At 39.3% G+C, this 19,347-nt stretch overlaps 2 protein-coding genes and 2 pseudogenes across 2 annotated transcripts; 3 read left to right on the top strand and 1 right to left on the bottom strand.

Annotated features, from left to right (window-relative positions):
* Positions 1-1,825: 1,825 nt before the first annotated feature.
* LOC111343594 (steroid 17-alpha-hydroxylase/17,20 lyase) lies at positions 1,826-8,453 on the bottom strand. The gene is made up of 3 exons (XM_022950776.2): positions 8,164-8,453; positions 4,820-4,977; positions 1,826-4,434 (listed from the first exon to the last, which is right to left on the bottom strand). The coding sequence occupies exons 1-3, from the start codon at positions 8,373-8,375 to the stop codon at positions 3,263-3,265; spliced, it is 1,542 nt and encodes a 513-aa protein (XP_022806511.2). The 5' UTR covers positions 8,376-8,453; the 3' UTR covers positions 1,826-3,262.
* Positions 8,454-11,842: 3,389 nt separating this feature from the next.
* On the top strand, positions 11,843-12,683 carry LOC148725545 (uncharacterized; annotated as a pseudogene).
* Positions 12,596-14,256, top strand: LOC148725544 (uncharacterized). Its single transcript, XM_088730930.1, has one exon. It carries the CDS (start codon positions 12,726-12,728, stop codon positions 13,737-13,739), a length of 1,014 nt encoding a protein of 337 aa, XP_088587056.1. The 5' UTR covers positions 12,596-12,725; the 3' UTR covers positions 13,740-14,256.
* Positions 14,257-15,960: 1,704 nt separating this feature from the next.
* Positions 15,961-17,387, top strand: LOC148725543 (uncharacterized; annotated as a pseudogene).
* Positions 17,388-19,347: the final 1,960 nt, after the last annotated feature.

Below are 19,347 nucleotides of genomic sequence, written 5' to 3'. Positions count from 1 at the left end.
GTCACAATGGAAGGGACCGTGACGTAGATTACTGATTTGACGCGCCGTGATCGTGGCTAATTTTCAAAACCAGTATTTTGATCGAATATATTGCTTCTTATAACACTAAGACTAAGACTATTTCACTAAATTTCACGAGGTTTGCATATAAATATAGAAGTGTGTTGAGTAATCTACGTCACAATGGGAAGGACCGCTGACCGAAGATAAGTTGCCCGTGATTAAGAAAATTAATGGCGGAACGGTTTTCAAATCGTAATTTCTCGCCCTAGAATTGACTTTCAACTAAAATTATTATTTAAAAGGCTTTATTAATCACTAAATATTCACATTATAATGAAATAACTGAATTTTTCGGGTTTTCAAATTATAGGGCGGTTTCATCAGAGTGCTCCATTAAGCCTTCCTATGTTACTATCAGGAGTTACTCTCGCTATAATGCAGAGTGCTTTCGTGAGGACCTGGCATTTGTACCATTCCACATGATTTCCATGGTTGATGATCTCGACGATCAGGTGGACACATTTAGCTCGTTGTTTTTGGATGTTTTATACAATCATGCCCCGATAAACAGGATTAAGATAAAGGCCAGACCACATCCTTTTATTACAGATGAAATTCGCCAGCTAATGAACACCCGCGACATATGGCATGGAAGAGCGATTAGGTCAAACGACCGTCTTCACTGGAACGTATATAGATGCTTCAGACAGGAAGTGAAACGCGAGTTAAGATTTGCAGAAAAGGCTCATGTGCGAACTGAATTACTTAAGAGCAATAGAAACACCAATGCAATCTGGAGATTATCAATAATTTGCTACCAAGGAAAAGTGAGAATCGCCAATTAATAACTGAAAATCCAACCGCCCTGGCTAATAGATTCAACGAATACTTTACGTCAGTGGGGAGTGTGACTGCCCAGAAAGTTCGTGACCTCGCAATTCAACGTAATTTTAATATCCATCCTGCTTCGTCAACTATGGAACCTTTACCTGATCAGCGCTCAGAAGCTTTTCAGTTTCATTCGGTGTTAGACAAGGATGTTGAGCGTGTCATTAAAGGATTTTCTTCAAACAAAGCACCTGGCTACGACAGAGTACCCGCGCGTGTACTCAAGGATTTTCTACATGTAATTCTTCCGTCAACCGCTAGTATTATGGACTACTTCTTTCACACTGGAACGTTTGCAGGGGCATGGAAAATCTCCGAGGTTACTCCTATTTTAAAGTCAGGGGATTCTGAAGATCCGTGCAATAATCGACCTATTTAGCTACTCCCTATCCTTTCAAAGGTATTTGAACGATCGGCGCATGGACAATTTGTTAGTTATCTAACAGAAAATAAGTTATTGGCCAAAACGCAAAGTGGTAACCGAAAGTTTCACTCAACTGAGACTGCCCTTCTACGTGTCACTGACGACCTCTTGCAGGCAATCGATAATAAAAAGATCTCAGCTCTAGTTTTACTCGATATGTCAAAGGCCTTTGACAGCATTAGACATGATATTCTACTGCAGAAACTACTGGCTCTTGGTGTTACATCCTCAAGTCATGACTGGTTCGATAGCTACCTTGTTGGCCGCAGTCAAAAAGTACGCATCCATGATGCTACCACTGATGCACTTACCCTGAAGTATGGAGTTCCTCAGGGATCAATATTGGGCTCAGTCCTGTTTACTATTTATGTAAATGACCTGTTGTCTGTCCCTACTCACTGCAAATCGGCCTGTTATGTTTATGATGCTAAACTATACCTGTCCTTTCCCTCATCGGACATGTCCACCGCAATTCATAATCTAAATGCGGACCTGGAACAAGTCTCCAGATGGTGTTGCCAAAACTATTTATTAATAAATCCTGATAAGACTAAAGTGTTAACTACCAGTTTGTCTCAACTTCTTAATAAGCAATAAGCTGCCCACAGCATCTATTCGGGTGCTCGGAAAAGAATTTACACCCTCTACTGTTGCTAAAGATCTTGACATTTATATTGAACAATCACTAACTTACAACGAACACATTACTAAAACAGCCTCTACCTGCTTACATAAAATCGTACAAATCAATAGAATAAGAAAACAATACTTCTTCTTATGAATTCCTTCGTTTTTAGTAAGTTATATTATTGCTCAACTGTTTGGTCTAATACTAGTAAACAGGCATAACATCAACAAACTTCAGTTAGTACAGAATTTTGCTCCCGGTGTTGTTCTTCGCTTTAAAAGTTTCGATCACATCTCACAAGCTGTTAAATCGCTAAACTAGCTGCCTGTTAATGACAGAATTGATTTGAACGACACAGTGATGATGTACAAATGTATTAATAAACTTGTACTCGACTACCTAATCGAGAAATTTACTATGCGTTCACAAATTCACACTAGAATTATTAGACAACCACTAACCTAGGCCGATATCAAGTGATACCCAAATTAATAATACCTTGTATAGATATCGAGTGAAGAAGTATAACCTATTCGGCAAAAAATTATAACATTTCCAGTTTAAATTTAAGTGATTTCAACTCATGTCTAAGAATATTTCGAGGTGGCATAGTTATCGCTGCACGACTCATTCTCACAGTTTAGTAATCGCACTTGGTCCTAACTCTATTGGGTGGCTTGACGCGCGGCACTATTCGACAGGTCGTGAACGAAAGAACATCATGAGTAAGCTGAGGAAATAAACTTCGGTTTAATCCGAAAAATGTTGCTACTGACACCAGTAATTATATTTTTCATTAAGGCATTTTCAGGCAAATGATACTAACTTAGGGTAGGAAACGATTATTAAGCCCTAGACGTGCTATAAGACCTAATAAAGCACAATAGAGGATACCCCGTGTAGATTTGTTTTCTAATGTTCTAAAAATACTCGGAGAATGTTTAAATCAGTTTGATCGTACTATGACAAGGAACCGTAAAAAGCTAAATGTATTGATGATTTCAGAGCAATCTGCAACGCTGGTGATGAAGGCCAAATGAATCAGACCAAACTTAACCCGATGTAACGTGGGAAAAGATTACAGCAAGCTTAAAAGAAAAATTAGGTTACACTGAGCCCAAGCTTATCCTCTTAATAAGTGAACAAAGTGGTGCGTCTGCACTCATACATTTGCTCAGCACTCACCGTTACAAAGATAAAAAAAATCCGAAATGAAAGGTACAAGTTTATCATGGCGTAATAAATGTAAAGGAGGAAACTGCTAACATAATGTTCTCCGAGCTTTCCGTGGAGTAAAAACACTTGGTCAAAATTCCATCTCATTTTCGTTTAATGGCGCGTATCTTATAAGGAGCAGGAAATTGTGTAAAGCCGTACAAGCCTTTCAACTTAGGCGGACACCCATCTTTTTCAGCCACGAACGTAAATTTCTGCAATAAGCATGACATGAATAAAAACAACTCGACCTTAGCCAGGGGTTCGCCAGCACAGAACCGTCGTCCCGCTCCGAATGGGAAGTAATTACCTTGGTTAGTGATCAGCTTTCCTTCATCGTCAAGGTGACGGTAAGGGTTGAACTCAGTTGGGTTTTCCCAGCATTTGGGATCCAGGTGAACCGACTCTGTGTTAGGAAGCACTATCGTACCTTTAGGGACACGGTAGCCGCAGAGAGTCGTATCATTCAGGGTAGAATGTGGCACTGCAAGCGGAACTACGTTTCCAAGGCGAAGCGTTTCTATGATGGTAGCGTGTATCAGGGGCAGGCTGGGTCGATCATTCAATGACGGTGTTCGGTCACCAACTACCTCATCTAATTGTCGTTGAATATCCTCTTGGTACTTTGGGTAGTTAACCAACATGGCCAATGCCCACCTCATTGTGGTACCTGTAGTTTCATAACCGGCGATGAACATGTCTTCCACGGTATTAACGAAGTAATCCTCGGATAGGAATGCGGCCTTTTCCGGGTCATTTTCTCGTTCGGCCTCTTTTTTGGCGAGAATGAGACCTGAGATCAAGTCTTGAATGGGTTGCTCAGGATCAAAATTTTTCTCTCGCTCTCGCAAGAATATGCGAATGATATCGAACATTTTGTAGAAAGGCTGAATGAATCGATCGTAAGCCTTAATAGGTAGGTACTGTGTTACTGGGACAAAGTCCAGTATCCTCACGAGCTGTACATTATCGTGGTCTGAAACAAAATCAACGTTAAGTTTCAGGAGCCTGTCCAAATTTGGGTTGGTGGTGTCGTATCCTTCTCCGAAAGTGATGCCACAGATAACGTCAGCAACGGTTCGGTTTAAGCTTTCAGAGGGATCAAAAGGCTTTCCTTTTAACGTTTCCATATATTTTGTAAGTTTCTTTGCCTGTACTAACACTCGGCTTTCGATCAAAGGAATATCCGATAAGTATTGACGTAAGGCTGTCGTAAAGAGTTTGCGATGAAGCTTCCAACCTGGGCCATAATGAGAAAAGACGACATCTCTCCCTCCTGTACAAAAAAGAAAAAGGAAAGAATTGTTTCATACGTAAAGGTTATCTGGTCCTAAACTGTTTTCTCCCGAAAAGGTGATCATCTCATGTTTACCAGAGTAAGAAGGGTAATAAATATTTAGAACAAATGTGCAAAGGAAGAATGAATAGCATGCCAGCGGTGTTGTGCCCCTTAGCCTTAAAGAGTGAAAGCTTCACTCAAACGACCCGTAGAGATGAAAGCAATAGCATCTTTTTTGTGTTATTCAAAACACGATCAGGTTCCCAGGGTTAAAAGGTTGACATAGAATTTAAGGGGTCGAAGAAAGAAAATTTCAGTGTTGTGTTATACGATACTTAAACTGGATTGAATCTAGATTAAAATAATGTGAAAGACCGCTCACCGAGGGTTATTGAAGATAGAGCATAAGTCTGCTGTCTTCCTGCATAATCAGCGGATTTCTTAACAAGCAGTTCATGAACGGCGTCCGGAGATGCTGCCATTACAACCTTGTAGCTTCCAAGTTTTAGGGAGAAAACTCGTCCGTACTTTTCCTTCAACCTAAAAAAAAGCAGAGGAGTAGTGTGGAAACGTTAATATGGTTTGATGGCAAATGAAAATTAATGATGTAAGGTTAAATTCACTTAACTATCGAATGATAGTCTTCAATAAAATCTTGAAAAAAATTATGTACAACCGATTCAAATCATACATAGAATATAATGAACTATTATTTGAAGCCCAGTATGGCTTCAGAGAGAAATTTTCCACTCAGCATGCAATTTTGGACATGGTGAATACAGTACAAACTAATATGGACAAGAAATGTTCACATGTGGTATTTTTCTCGATTTTAAAAAAGCATTTGATACTGTCTATCACACTATTCTACTTGATAAATTGCACCATTATGGGATAAGAGGTATTGTACATGAGTGGTGCTCGTCGTATTTAACTAATCGAACGCAAACAACGCATATTGAAAATGACCATATTTCATCTAAGAAAAACTCGGTAACTGGAGTTCTATAAGGACTTGTGTTAGGCCCCTTAATTTTCTTGATTTATATTAATGACATTCATCTTTGTAGCAATAAACTTGGCTTTTATCTGTTTGCTGATGACACAAACCTGTTATATGCTGACAAGGACTTGAAATCCCTGGAAACCGTAGTTAATAATGAGCTAAAAAATGTTTGTGATGGGCTTAATGCTAATAAACTAACCATTAACGTGAAGAAATCAGATTTTAGGCCAGCACAAATAAGAATTAATCATCAGCTATGTATCAGAATTCCGGATAACAACAACAATGGATTCACACTTCTTGAATGCAAAGATTATGTAAAATTGGTGGGTGTACTAATTGACAAGAATTTAACCTGGAGGCCTCATATTGCTTCGAAGATTAGCAAAATAGTCGGTATAATTGCTAGGCTTAGACATCATGTACCTTTAAATACCCTTCGCTGATTTTTCCTACACGCTCTACGGTATAGCTGCTTGGGGCCAGGCAGCTCAGAGTGATTTAAAAAAGATTCTCACCTTGCAAAAGCGTGCACTCCGATTGATTTTCTTCTCCAGCAAAATATCTCGAGCTATCCCTCTTTCTATAACTTCGAGTATCCTACCCATTAATATGCTCTATTTTGAAACCATTTCTGCCATAATGTATGACGTTTCTACTAGCTCTACACGTAGGAATATTCGCGAACTTTTTATTAATTCATCTGACGTCCATACATATAACACGCGTTTTTCTTCCACAGAGAATTTTTATGTACAGAAATCTAGATTGCATGTGAAATTTAAGTCTTTCTCTGCGTTTGGTACGAGATTATGGAACTGTCTAAACCCTGACTTGCGTAAGCTCACGAAAAGAGCATTTAAAAGGAAAATTCATAAGTTGCTTTTGACAGGCTATACTTGGGATTGAGGACTGTTATGTTGACGCCCATTCACTAATATTGAAATTCAATACCAATGATTATCGAGAATTATAACTGTAGTACTTCGCTCACATCCGTAGATCACAATTCTCTGCTCTCTACTTTCCAGTCTGCTCTGCCTGTATTTGATTATTATGTCTTGTTTTAACTCACTAGTAATTTTATTGTATTTAATTTGTATGATAACTGTACGTATCTTTTAGCTTATGAGGTAGTAAACTAATGCATGGCTTATAACCCCAATAATATTGTAGTAATGAAATCTCTTTAGTTTACTGTCATATCTCTTTAGTTTATTGTGGTAATGAAACTTCAGTCTTTAGCTTGCAATGTGTAGTATCTACTTATTTAGTACTAATACCCACCAAGACTAGCTAATGTTATATGCGGGTTGTGTAAATTTGCTTCTAATGTTCTACAAAAATAATAATAAACAAACAAACAAACAAAAACAAACAAACAAACATGATTTGCTGTAAATTTGTGTAAATTTGCTTCTAATGTTCTATAAAATAATAAAACAAACAAACAAACAAACAAACATGATTTGCTCCAAAATAATGTCGGAAGGGCATTCCGAAAAAAATACAAAGAAAGGAAGAAGGAGAAAGAGTAGTGTTTCTATGACAAATACTAGGGTACTGGGTTAGTTCGAGCTGGACCGTAAAATAGCTGACTCTCGGTTACGGCGAAAGTTCATGACAAGCAGAAGAGCGCGCCTTCTCACTAAGTCAATTAGTATATATATTTCAGAAATTATGAAGATGAAGATCGGATCGGGAGCTTGGAGACTACCGTAGCTCCGATGAAGACGCAATGCTTAATAGATGTCTGACTTTCACACATAATACAGAAGCCATAGATGCCAAGTATTACAGAAAGTTGAACTATAATTAATAGCTGAGATTCTGCTCCCCACTGGGAACGAAGTCAGGCGATTTGCGTTCAACGTATTTAAATTTGGAGGATTGGTACGAGTCAGTTACAAGACACCGACTGAAGAGGTCACAAGTATGACAAAAATTCGTCCAAGAACGTGACCCTGAATGTTTACTTGATAACACCTTTACTGATGCTCACAATTCATACAACCTTGAGCGACCTTTCCTTTGGAAAAATACATAACAACCAAAAGTTAGAGCATGAATCAGTAGAAGAATATGCACATGTGTGAGAGCAGGGCATCCAAATCACAATTTCTGTCAAAGGATTAATGAAGAACAATTTTTTAGGCACCCTTGACTAACTTGTGTAACGTAATCCACATATTTATTCTGCTGAAAAAAATGACTTCAAATGAACGTTTATGTCTCCGTGCTATATACCAAGAGAAAACCAGGCACCAAAAATATACCAACGACAGGTTGGCACATCTGACGTACACAAAGTTATTGGTTTCACGATCCGTTTTGAGGGAAAACATTTTAAGGTTACTGACCTTACGCAATACACGTAAAATAAACACCTTTTGTTTGACAGGATCGCAAAAGTAACTTGGAATTCGTTTATCCGGGAGTTTACAATTCTGTTTCAAATCAAACGTGATACTCGTCTACGTGGGTTTGTTTAGGAAGAAAGTTAAAAAAACTCAAGGTAACAAATTAAGAAAAATATCCAGAGAGCCATTGCAGCTCCCGTAACTACTTTTATCCTTGCGAAATTGCCTGGGATTAATTACACCCTGACCGATGCATTCCCAACCATTAATTGTTCGACTATTAATCTGAAAAAGTATGCTCATTTTGAAAGTAGGCAGAGAAAAATTGATTTGAGAGAAAGACGGTTCAAGAACACTTACCCATTAAAAGTATCTGTAAGTTTCTCCGCATTTAAGTCCAAGGAAAATATATTTCCCAGAACTGGAAGCGTCGTCACGCGTGGCCCGGGCGGCATATTCCTAAACTCATACACTACCATGAAATAATGTAGCAAAAAAAGCAGAAATAACAGAAGAAGAACATTCCCGAAGGTGAGAGATTCGAAAATCGTTTCTATCGAAACGGAGGCCATAGCTAGAAACTCCCGTGGCCAGCTAACAATGCTTAATACAATCAGCTGGTATTAAGCAATAGCGTTTCTTTTATGTAACCAAAGACACTGCTTAGGTTACTCAAGGTTAGGATTGCTGTCCAAGGTTAAGCTATCAGTCATTTGAATTCGTAATTGTCTTTACTTTAATTGCCTTTGTCGTTATTTACATGCAATCATAAAAATGACTGAGCAAAAATATTGTGCTGCGTAAGAGTGTTTCGTAATAATTGTTATGACGGCGTCATCGTTCTCTCTGTTCTATCGGCCAAAAACGGTGACATAGGACCGAGTCGCATTAGAGCGAATTTTAGGCAGGGGTCGCACTGTGGCCTTATTTTTTTTATGTCGCGTCTTAAGTTGTCCCACAAATATGTCGCGACATTTACACCACGGGAGTCATGGAGGTCGCACTTGTGTGACATAAAGGATATTTGCAACCAGACTATCAACTCAATATTTCACGCGCGAGAAGAGTACCAAATAAAACTTTGTAGACATGAAGCTTGTGCTAGTTTTATGAGCGACATTTCTTCATTCTCTGTTTTATTTGTTCAATGTACAAAACCTTATTGATTTGTACGCATTGTACAACACTCGCCAACGGCAAATGTTGGCTCTTGCCGCTTTAAACCGACGTCGACGGATGCGAAAAAATGGGAAAATATCTGCGAGTCAAAGGGTGAAAACAAGCCATTCCCATACTGAGAATAATCAGGTGAATAACGCAAATTTGTAAATTGGTATGGGTTGAAATTCGCCATAGGGACCAGATAAAACGTGTGTCGAGAAAACCTGTGACTAAAACATTGAACCGATAGCTAGCTGTGCACACGTGTTGTCTTTGCAGGATTGCGAAAATCCAAATTTTTGCTGTATTTCAGATTTGATCGAAATTGCGAGAGAAGAAAGAGTTTGACTAATGGTCGTGGGTCGTGGGTCGTGGGTACAAGTCGTGGGTCGTGGGTGTGGGTGTGGGTGTGGGTGTGGTTAATACTTAATAATAAAAGTAACCATTTCAAATATTAAATATAATAATACATAAATTTTATACAACCCTGTCATTCATTAATTTAACTGTACTTTCTTCTAGTTATTTTATTTTGTTTATTCAATTTACCCTACTTTACATCTATTTTTATCTGTTATCTCACTGTCAATGAAATTATTTAGTTTCAGTTTCGAGACAGAAAGAGAGATAAATCTTGTAATTACATTAAATTAGTTTCACAACACGATAATTCCGGATCTGTCACCAGCGCGATCGCCGACGAGCGTCCATTGGTCGGCTACTCTGGGATTTGATTTTTCCCTTTTTCTGCTTTCTAGGGTAGTTGTCAAGGGAAATCCACAGGACATTCTTTTGTTCTCTTGCGTTTTTCAAGCCTCAAACTGTCAACAAGTCAAGTTTCCCTGGGACAAAACCCTGTAGTGTGACCACAGCTAATATCGCGTTTACGATCCTCCACTGTCGAGTTACCAGTCTGGCAGAGGTTATGTGTGTGCCTTTTGAGTCAGTCGACTTGTGTACAATCAGTTTTTCTTTGTGTATACAGTGTGTAATTACCAGATTTATCTATCATTCTTTTGTCATTGATGTTGTCAGACGAGATCTCGGAATTTCTGTTCCTTGGCCCCTGACTTTAGCCGCAAATATAGAATTCACGAGCGCTGTCGCAATTTTAACGTTATAGTACTACTATATGAAATCATTTTTGGTACAATCGTACAAAGCAACTCGGGTGTCTCGAAACGCAGAACGCAGAACGCAGACCGCAGACCGCACAGCTCGAAAAACGTGAACACAGTGTGTAATTACAAGATTTATCTCTCTTCCCTTTGTTATCAAACGAGATCTCGGAATGCGTCGCGAAACTGAAAGTAATTGATTGACAGTGAGATAACAGATAAAAATAGACGTAAAGTAGGGTAAATTGAATAAACAACATAAAATAACTAGAAGAAAGAACAGTTAAATTAATGAATGACAGGGTTGTATAAAATTTATGTATTATTATATTTAACATTTTAAATGGTTACTTTTATTATTAAGTATTAACCACACCCACGACTTTTACCCACACCCACACCCACACCCACACCCACACCCACGACCCACGACTTGTACCCACGACACACGACCCACGACCATTAGTCAAACTCGAGAAGAAAAACAAAAATTGTTATTTTAAGGCGATAAGGCGATAAGACGAGATATGGCCTGCCTCGAGGCAGGACATCGGCTTATTTGATCTTTAGGTCCTTCGGACATAGTTATGTCTGGTTGCGACAAAAGGATCGCACTTGTCTCAAGCACGCGATGACAGATTTTATGTCCAATGTAAACACCAAAAGCGTAAGTGCGCCCCCTGCCTTAGCCAATTTTCTTTGCATAAGTAATAAATCTGTCACGAAGTAGCGTAAAATAAGTGCGACCCCCAGTTTCAAAAACTCGCCAATTTTTTGCGGAATGCCAAATTTTCGCCAATCTTCAAAGAAGCCGAGGTGCTGCCTCGGAGGCTTCCAAATTTTGGCAAAGCAAACAATTATGTTTGTTTAACCATTGAGCTGTCATTTTTCTTCAAAATACTTGGATCAAGTTACGGCGGGAAAAATTACTTTGTTCGGCTAGTGCAGATTAGCTCGTACGACGTCGGGACAAAATTATTTTTTCCCGATCCATCTAACCATTCTTTCTACGGTTTTTACAATGGAAACGCGGAATACGAGCGGCAATTTTTTGGAAATGCTTATGACTCCTACCCTGGATCCGGCTACCGGCACCAATTCAATAGCGAAGAGACGGCGGCAAGACAATCTCCGTCCCTTGCAAACATCGAAGCAAGTCAGTCTCCTTCGCTCGCTTCGATTACAAGTGTGGAAAGCAGTAACAGTGGTGGAAACAACAACACAAATGAAAGCAAAGGAAAAAAAAAAGTAAAGTACGAGACGTGTCAATCAGCAAAGTTTTGGCTCAAACATGTTGGTCCAATGCGACCACCGCCAAAATTTGGCCCTTACGAAATTTTTGCCAATTTTTTCCTCGCCAAAAATTGGAAGTAAACAAAATTGGCTCTAGTGCGACCCGGCCCATACTTAGCAACTTTTTTCTTTGATCACGATCACGGCGATGTAACACTCAAGCCTCGTTCCCAGGTTCCATCGAGTGACGATTAAAAAACTGCGCAAACTTCGCGCGAACCATTGTAAACGAAAAAAATGGCAAGAGCGAAGCGAAATCATTTGCCAACTGAAACGTTCTAGGGCGCTCTAGAAAGCATTCTGTAAAGTAGGACAACTGGAAAGTATTTCCAGATCGGGAGCACGGAGATTACCGCATATCGTAACCCTCTGATAAAGACGCAATGTTATGGGTTAGGGCTAGGTAGTTCAATGTCCGACAAACATTGATGTATGTTTAAACATCACACATAATGTAGAAAGTTTCTTTGACTTTCGTCTCACTTTTCTCTCCCCTCTCCGTGTTGTTTTGTTTTCACGGATGGCGCGCGTGATTTTTTGCGAACTAGCCAATCGCGTCGGGGACTTTGGCCTTAGCCTTGACATTGAAAAGAGTCTGGCGTGTACATTTTGCTCGCGTATCATAGTTGTTTTTATTATTTTCAGTGCGGAGTTTAGTTTGGGTTGTTGTTGTTGCTGTTGTTATTTTGCTTTCGTTGACGCTTATTCTAATCCCTCAGTTTGGAATTTTTACAATTTTAAGGGTTTATTCAACGACTATTGTGAATTTTAATTACATAATTTCTACGGAATTAGGATTCTAGTTTCTTTTTTTCACTTTTGGATTTTTTACGCGGTGCCGAGACCCAGGAATTTGACTCAGAGAAGAATCTACTCTCTATGGAAAAATGGTTGATGAAGAACTGAAAAAGAAGAGAAAGATCCGTGGAGGACATAAAGGATACGTTACGACGACTCTGGAAAAGGTAAAAGCCTTACTGGATGAATTTGAACCCCTCTGGCGGAACAATGGAAAACTTAGCGGATTGCTCTCACTGAAAAACTCAATGTCCTTGGAGCCTAGACGACGAAATTCTGGCTTTAATGGTAGAAGAGTACATCGAAGATCAAATCCAGGAAACTGGAAACCTCAGAGAATCTATTCATCAGATGATAGTGGAAATTGACGAAACTGTAAACGCAGTTGAATTGGAAAGGGCCGGAAATACAGATAAGTCAATTCCTCTCTCTAATTCTAATTCGTTCACTGAAAATCAGGGAATCGGAAAGGCAAAACTGCCGAAGATTAATCTAAAGAAATTCTATTAAGAATTAAAACAAAATCTTTACGAGCAGACCGACGGTGTGGCCATGGGTTCTCCATTGGGCCCACTTATGGCAAACGCATTTCTCTGTTCTATCGAAGAGAAACTAGATCAAGACAACAAGCTCCCTGAATTTTACAGAAGGTACGTGGATGACACGTTTGCTATTGTCACAAGTGTACCAGCGGCAGAAGATTTATTATCAACGCTAAATAACTGCCATCCGTCCATACACTTCACCATGGAGCTAGCATCTCGAAACAAGTTACCTTTTGTCGGTATGGAAGTGCTCAAGAAAGGCTGTAAACTAGAAACTAGTGTTTATCGGAAACCAACAAACACAGGCCTATTGCTTCATCACCAGAGCCACGTCGATAAAAGGTACAAGAAATCACTACTTAAGACCATGTTGAATCGTGCATTCCGCCTGTCGTCCACATGGGAGTCCTTCCAATCTGAATGTGATCATCTAAAGATGATGTTTACAAACCTCAAGTATCCCGACCACCTCATCAATTCCACCATCTCTCACTTTGTCACCTCAGTTAGGTCGGAAAACCCTGTAGTGCAAGCTCAATTATCCGTCAACGAAAATGCTGTTCACCGAGTGGTTTTGCCTTTTAAAGATCAAAAGTCAGCTGACGCAGTGAAAAGGCAATTATCAGATCTAAGCAACAAAATCGATCACATCCTTCACCCCGTGTTCAAGAGTCGCAAAATCTGTGAAGATCTCAGAGTACGTGAGCCTAAACCTCCTATAGTTAGCCAACAATGCGTTGTATATAATTATAAATGTGATCTGTGTGATGCAGAGTACGTCGGGTACACCAGCCGGCATTTACATCAACGTATTAATGAGCACCGTAATTCGGCCATCGGCAAACATCTAAAGAACGACTCCGGCCTACAAACCATCGGCGACCTGACCAAGCATTTCAACGTACTTAAAAAGTGCACCGGGAAACTGGACTGTTTAGTTCATGAAATGCTTTTCATAAAGAAGATGAAGCCCTCTTTGAACAAACAATCGGATTCCATACGCACGAAACTATTTATTTAATAGTTTACATTTATGAACTTAACACGCGCAATTATTTATTTAAATATTTTAAATATTTTAAACTTTTTACGTTTGCCACCTTCGTACGGTATAAATTAACTATTCATTTTTATTCTCTTCTCACTTGAGAATGATGACATGGAGTCATCGAAACGTTGTGTGTTTTTCTCGCTAGTGTTTATTCTTAAATGTCTAACAAAATCTAATGTCATTCGAATGGTTGTCATCTTTTAAAAAAAATGATCAGCCTGCATAGAGGACTACACAACTTAAAGGCTACAGACATATAAGTCAAATCGTGTGTATATCATCCAGATTCCGAGTGCTGCACCTTCTTTCATGGGAATTCGAGCGCTGAAATCCTCCGAAGATACACAGTTATACTTGTATGTAATTTGAAACATGTTAAAGTCGGCTGATCTACACGAAACTATCTTATCACCAGTCATTGTCATACGTTGTCATTTGTATGACTCGTGCGAAAACCATTGAAGTGGAGATTTTGAACAACTCAGTATCCCCGCAGTACAGAAAATTAAAGCAGCCGTTGCTACCAGGGCAACAGGAGTGCTGCAATTCTTAGAAAGGGCATTTTTGTGCATTGCCCCTGAGTGCCTAGCTGCATGTTCAAAGGCTAGCACACAGATCAAATGAGGGGGGTAAACTCACTTTTCGCAAAAGCATGACGTCATGTGCCCTGCAGCCATGACAACTTGACATTTCTACATTAAGAATACTAAGTTTCTAGATTGTAAGTAGGGGAAGATATCTTCAAGTTGTAGGTTTGATTTGAGAGAGACTGCTTGAGATAAGGATCCTATGACAGTCTGATGCGTTACCCTGATGCGTTACTCTCAATTGGAAGGAAGCCTGAACTTAAATTGTTAGGTGTAACCTTCACTGAATCGAGACTCCTGTAACTGGGGCACTCATTTTGATCTACTGCCACGTAAAGCCAGTTCTAGGCTTTACTTAATGAGGGTTTGTAAATTTTATGGTCATTTGCAGGAGGATTTGACGGCTATTTTTAAGAGGCTGTCCACCTAAGAACGGATAAGGCAAATTTCGGACCTTCACCGATTTCCCTGATTTTTACTGTGAAAGTCGATACTTCTATCCCATGAACAAATATTGCGTTTATTTTGAATCAGTCCGGTTTTTTCATTTTAACGAGATATTTTTCAAGGTGACCTCAAAGGTACCCAGTTTCCCCCCCCCCCCCGACCTCCATAATTTAGCTACAAAAGTCGATCGCTGCTGAAGCCGTATTTTCAAGTCTTAAAAGCTTTCTATTTTATACGTCTAAGATCAACCCTCTGCCACTACGTTAACGGTCAAATGATTACACTGTATATATTTTTCACTGAGTTACAAATTTTTCAAAATACTTACCTCGAGCACTGAAATTTGTGATGCGTGAGGTACATGTGGTTAAAAGCTGTTTTCTCCTATGTGGGACCTGATCTAGAGTCAAATCTATTACAGCCTATAAGCACTTACACCTCATAAGTAAATTATGGAATAAAACTTTTGGGCACTCTTCATGGCGCGCCGCACAGAGCTTTGCAAATTTCACAAATATTCGCCATTTTGATCGAAATCAAAGATAACGCGATCCGACCAACAGGTAAATTTGGGATCTGAGAACTTGTTACAAATCATGAAATAAAACTGAAGAGCGGGTTTTTATATTGAAAAATAGATATCATGCGACTTTTTCGCCGTTAAGTTGAAAACATTGGTGTTCTAAAGAGGAAAGACCTGTGTTTATAGTTAATAAATTATGCAAATTAGCATTCTTTAAAATTGTGTCCATAAAATTTTTTTTCTACGATGTTCTTAAACACAAAGAGCGGTCTCTTTTAACTGAAGAGCATATTATTCCACACTTCTAAGGCAAGGTATTTTTTGAGTTTATGGCCATTTTCATCTCACACGAAGCGCTGATTAAGTAAAACAGCAGTGTTCGTTTTGCACGCTTATCGCCAACTAATTCAGTTATCATCAACCACAGAGAAGTGGACATCGAAGATCTTACCAGTAATATTTCCTTAACATCTCTTCAGTAGCAAGAGATGTTTTTTTTTTTCCGGCAAGACGCAACAGAGCTCGTTTTCCTAACAGCTTCTTTTATTGGTCAGCGGGCAGGTATTGAAGTCTTTCGGTATGACTTTTCAGAGCCACAGTATGGCAAGGATTGTGTGATCGTATCCTGTGCCCAATGAAAACATGCATCCGATGTTTCTGCAACGAAGGACACGACATTCTAACAGCGGGAGACATGAGAAAGGCGCTCTCTGGGAGACCAGTGAAAGGTACATCCGCGTGCGTATGTGAAGTTGACGAGTCTAAGAGAACCTTAGAAGTGAACAAGATAGATTGTTTTAGCAAGCTACACAACATCCAGTTTGGGGAAAAAAGTATACGTGCGTGAAGGTCGTACGGAATAGGGCGTAGCAAGGAGATTTCTTACGACCAGCTAGTTTCAAATGACCAAGGGGACACCGCTCTCGTTGTAAGTAAGGAGTTCTTCCCTTTTCTCAATGCACGTGTGTATGAATACACAGTTCCTGGAACAGAGGGTTCAAATGAAGACGATGATTTGGACGATTCAAAGATGGACATGTTTGAATGTTCGGAGCCTGGATGCGTGAAGAGTTTCCAAACGTTTTCAGAGCTCGAGTTACATTTGAACGTAGGGGACCATTGTGTGAAGGATGAAAGGCTGTCAGAAACAGTGTATGATAAACTCCGTAAAGATTGGGCAGAGAGGTTTACTACAGCAGTCAGCATCACTGACGAACCACAGTGCGAAACTAGTACCCACCAGGTTGTACGTGACTCAATGACTCCAGTAAACACTGTCAGTATGGGCTGGGCCCTACCCAAGCCACGAGCAGGATCCGCTAGATTCAGTTGCAAAGTTAAGAATTATTTAACAGCAAATTTTGATCAAGGCGAACAATCAGGGCTAGAAGCTGACCCTCAGCAAGTTTCGAATGATATGCGAAAGGCAAGAGACGAGCAGAATAATAGGTTGTTTGACCGAGACGAGTGGCTTACCAAGAGCCAAGTGTAGGGGTTTTTCTCTCGCCTTACAGCAAACAGAAAAAGGCAACGAACACCCTAAGAAATCAAGCAAAATCCGAAGGAACTGTCCCTAGAGGAAGAGGAAGCTGAACGACAACGGCTGATGGAACACATCCTTAATGAACTAAAGCCGCAGCACCCTCTGTCCTACGATGCCTTTAATCTGTGCGAGTGCGCAAAGGAGAATAAGCTTAGTCTTTTTAATATAGCAATGCTCAAAGAAATCTCGTTTTTTGAAGTACCATTTAAATCGAGAGACAGGAAAAAAGACCTTATTGAGCAACTGATGTCATTTATACAGGAGTGCCAATGCTTTAATTAAACTATATCAGAAGCTGCATAGCCCAGGAAAACAAATGATGGTGCCTGTGGAGCGAGTTTGTTTTAGAACAATAGGCACAGCCTCAAAGTAACCTATAAACAGTTGTACTCAGCGAATTAACGTAATCACTTCTGAGAAAATTCGCGAAAATCTCTCAAAATTTGTCGTCATTAAGTTTGTGGCGATGTTCTTAACTCGCAAAAATTAAAAGAGAAAAAAGAAAGGAAAAAAATACTACCCTGACCGTATGAGTCGTTAATAGGTTTGTGATTTTCTTAATTTCGAGAAATTAATGATATGTGAATTTTGCAGGAGCTTATTAAAATGCCAGTTTCGATCATTTGTATTATTTTTCAATTTCTCCCGGCAGGATTCTCCTACTCTCGATGACTCAATCATATTGCATATCTTCGGGATTCGCGTTTGGTTCGACGTCAAGACAAACTTCTGAAACTAGATGTTGCGTGACCAGGCGTAACTGACTCAGTCACGTTGAAAAAGTAAACATGTAAATTTCACCTCTTCAACAAATACCGTTTTGAAATGATGAATATATGAATACAGTATATTGGAACTGCGGAACGAGAAGAAGTTCATCGCAGTTATAGACGAAACTTTTAATTTGAGAAAATAAACCTGAAAAATTCATGCTTGAACGTAATTCGAACCCTTGACTTTTGCAAAACCGCCGGTTCAGCGCTCTTACCATTAGGCTAACAAACCAACTGTTATGCCATTCTACAAATGATGATGAACAACTTGCTAACCACATAAAAGGAAAACTTTAGCAAATAGCTGGAAGAAATGGTCAAATCTGGCAAATTGGCCACACTAATAAACACGAGTGAAATGAACAACTTTTTCAACAACAAATTCCGTTGGCACGTCGTTGATAACTGAAAACAAAGGCTAGCGCTCTTGAACTTTAAGTAAGTTTCTCAAGTCCAAAAGGAATACAGCAGTAACGTTTCCACTTCTATAGAAACTATTGTTTGCATGGTCAAATATTGCTACAGAAACTATTTTGGACGCGTGTGTCGAAAAACAAGGAACGCAAGCAGCTAATTTGCATATGACTACAGAGAAAGATTAATCTGAAACATTTCCTCCATGCCATGTAAAACGGACAAGACAATACTTTTATCGATTTGATACTTCATTAAGGATTTGGTACTTTATCTTTAAGCAGTTTTAGGCCATTAGGGCTTAGAAATCGGATTCATGTGCGGATCGCGTTATCTTTGGTTTCGATCAAAATGGCGAATATTTGTTAAATTCGCAAAGCTCTCTACGGCGCGCCATGAAGAGTGCCCAAAAGTTTTATTCCATAATTTACTTATTAGGTGTAAGTGCTTATAGGCTGTAATAGATTTGACTCGAGATTAGGTCCCACATAAGAGAAAATAGCTTTCAACCACATGTACCTCACGCATCACAAATTTCAGTGATGGAGGTAAGTATTTTGAAAAATTTGTAACTCAGTGAAAAATAAATACAGTGTAATTATTTTACCGTTAACGTAATGGCAAAAGGTTGATCTTAGACATATAGAATAGAAAGCTCGTTAGAATTGAAAATACGGCTACAGCAGCGATCGACTTTTGTAGCTAAATTATAGAGGTCCGGGAGGGAAACCGGGTGCATTTGAGGTCACCTTGAAAAATATCTCGATAAAAGTGAAAAAACCAGACTGGTTCAAAATAAACGCAATATTTGTTCACGGGATAGAAGTCTAGACTTTTACAGTAAAAATCAGGGAAATCGGTGAAGGTCCGAAATTTGCCTTATCCGTTCTTAGGCGGACAGCCTCTTAATAGCTTAATTATGTCATTATTTTTGTATGCAGTTGAAGTTTGGGGAAGCGCGTTAGAATGTAAATACCTTAGCTGAATCAATTAGTTCTGTAACCGTGCCCACAAATATTGTTATCTATTGAATTTTACACCAATTAAAGATATTCTTCGTGCCAGAGATAAATTGTTATGAGCACAGATCACGAAAGACAGCGATCACTGCCTACACGACCTACTTCCCATTCAGAGGCGAGGGTCGCCCCATTCTCGCGGCCATAACTATATTTTACCTCGTATTCGTAGGGAACGTTTTAAGTGAACTTTTATCAACAGATGTCTTTTTTAGTTTCGTTTAGATTATAACTAGCTTCCTCCCTAGTTATAAATTTTTGTTAACCTTGGA

This window comes from Stylophora pistillata, chromosome 8, assembly GCF_964205215.1.
Source record: "Stylophora pistillata chromosome 8, jaStyPist1.2, whole genome shotgun sequence".
Classification (NCBI taxonomy): domain Eukaryota; kingdom Metazoa; phylum Cnidaria; class Anthozoa; order Scleractinia; family Pocilloporidae; genus Stylophora; species Stylophora pistillata.
This window is presented reverse-complemented; position numbering and strand designations above follow the sequence as displayed.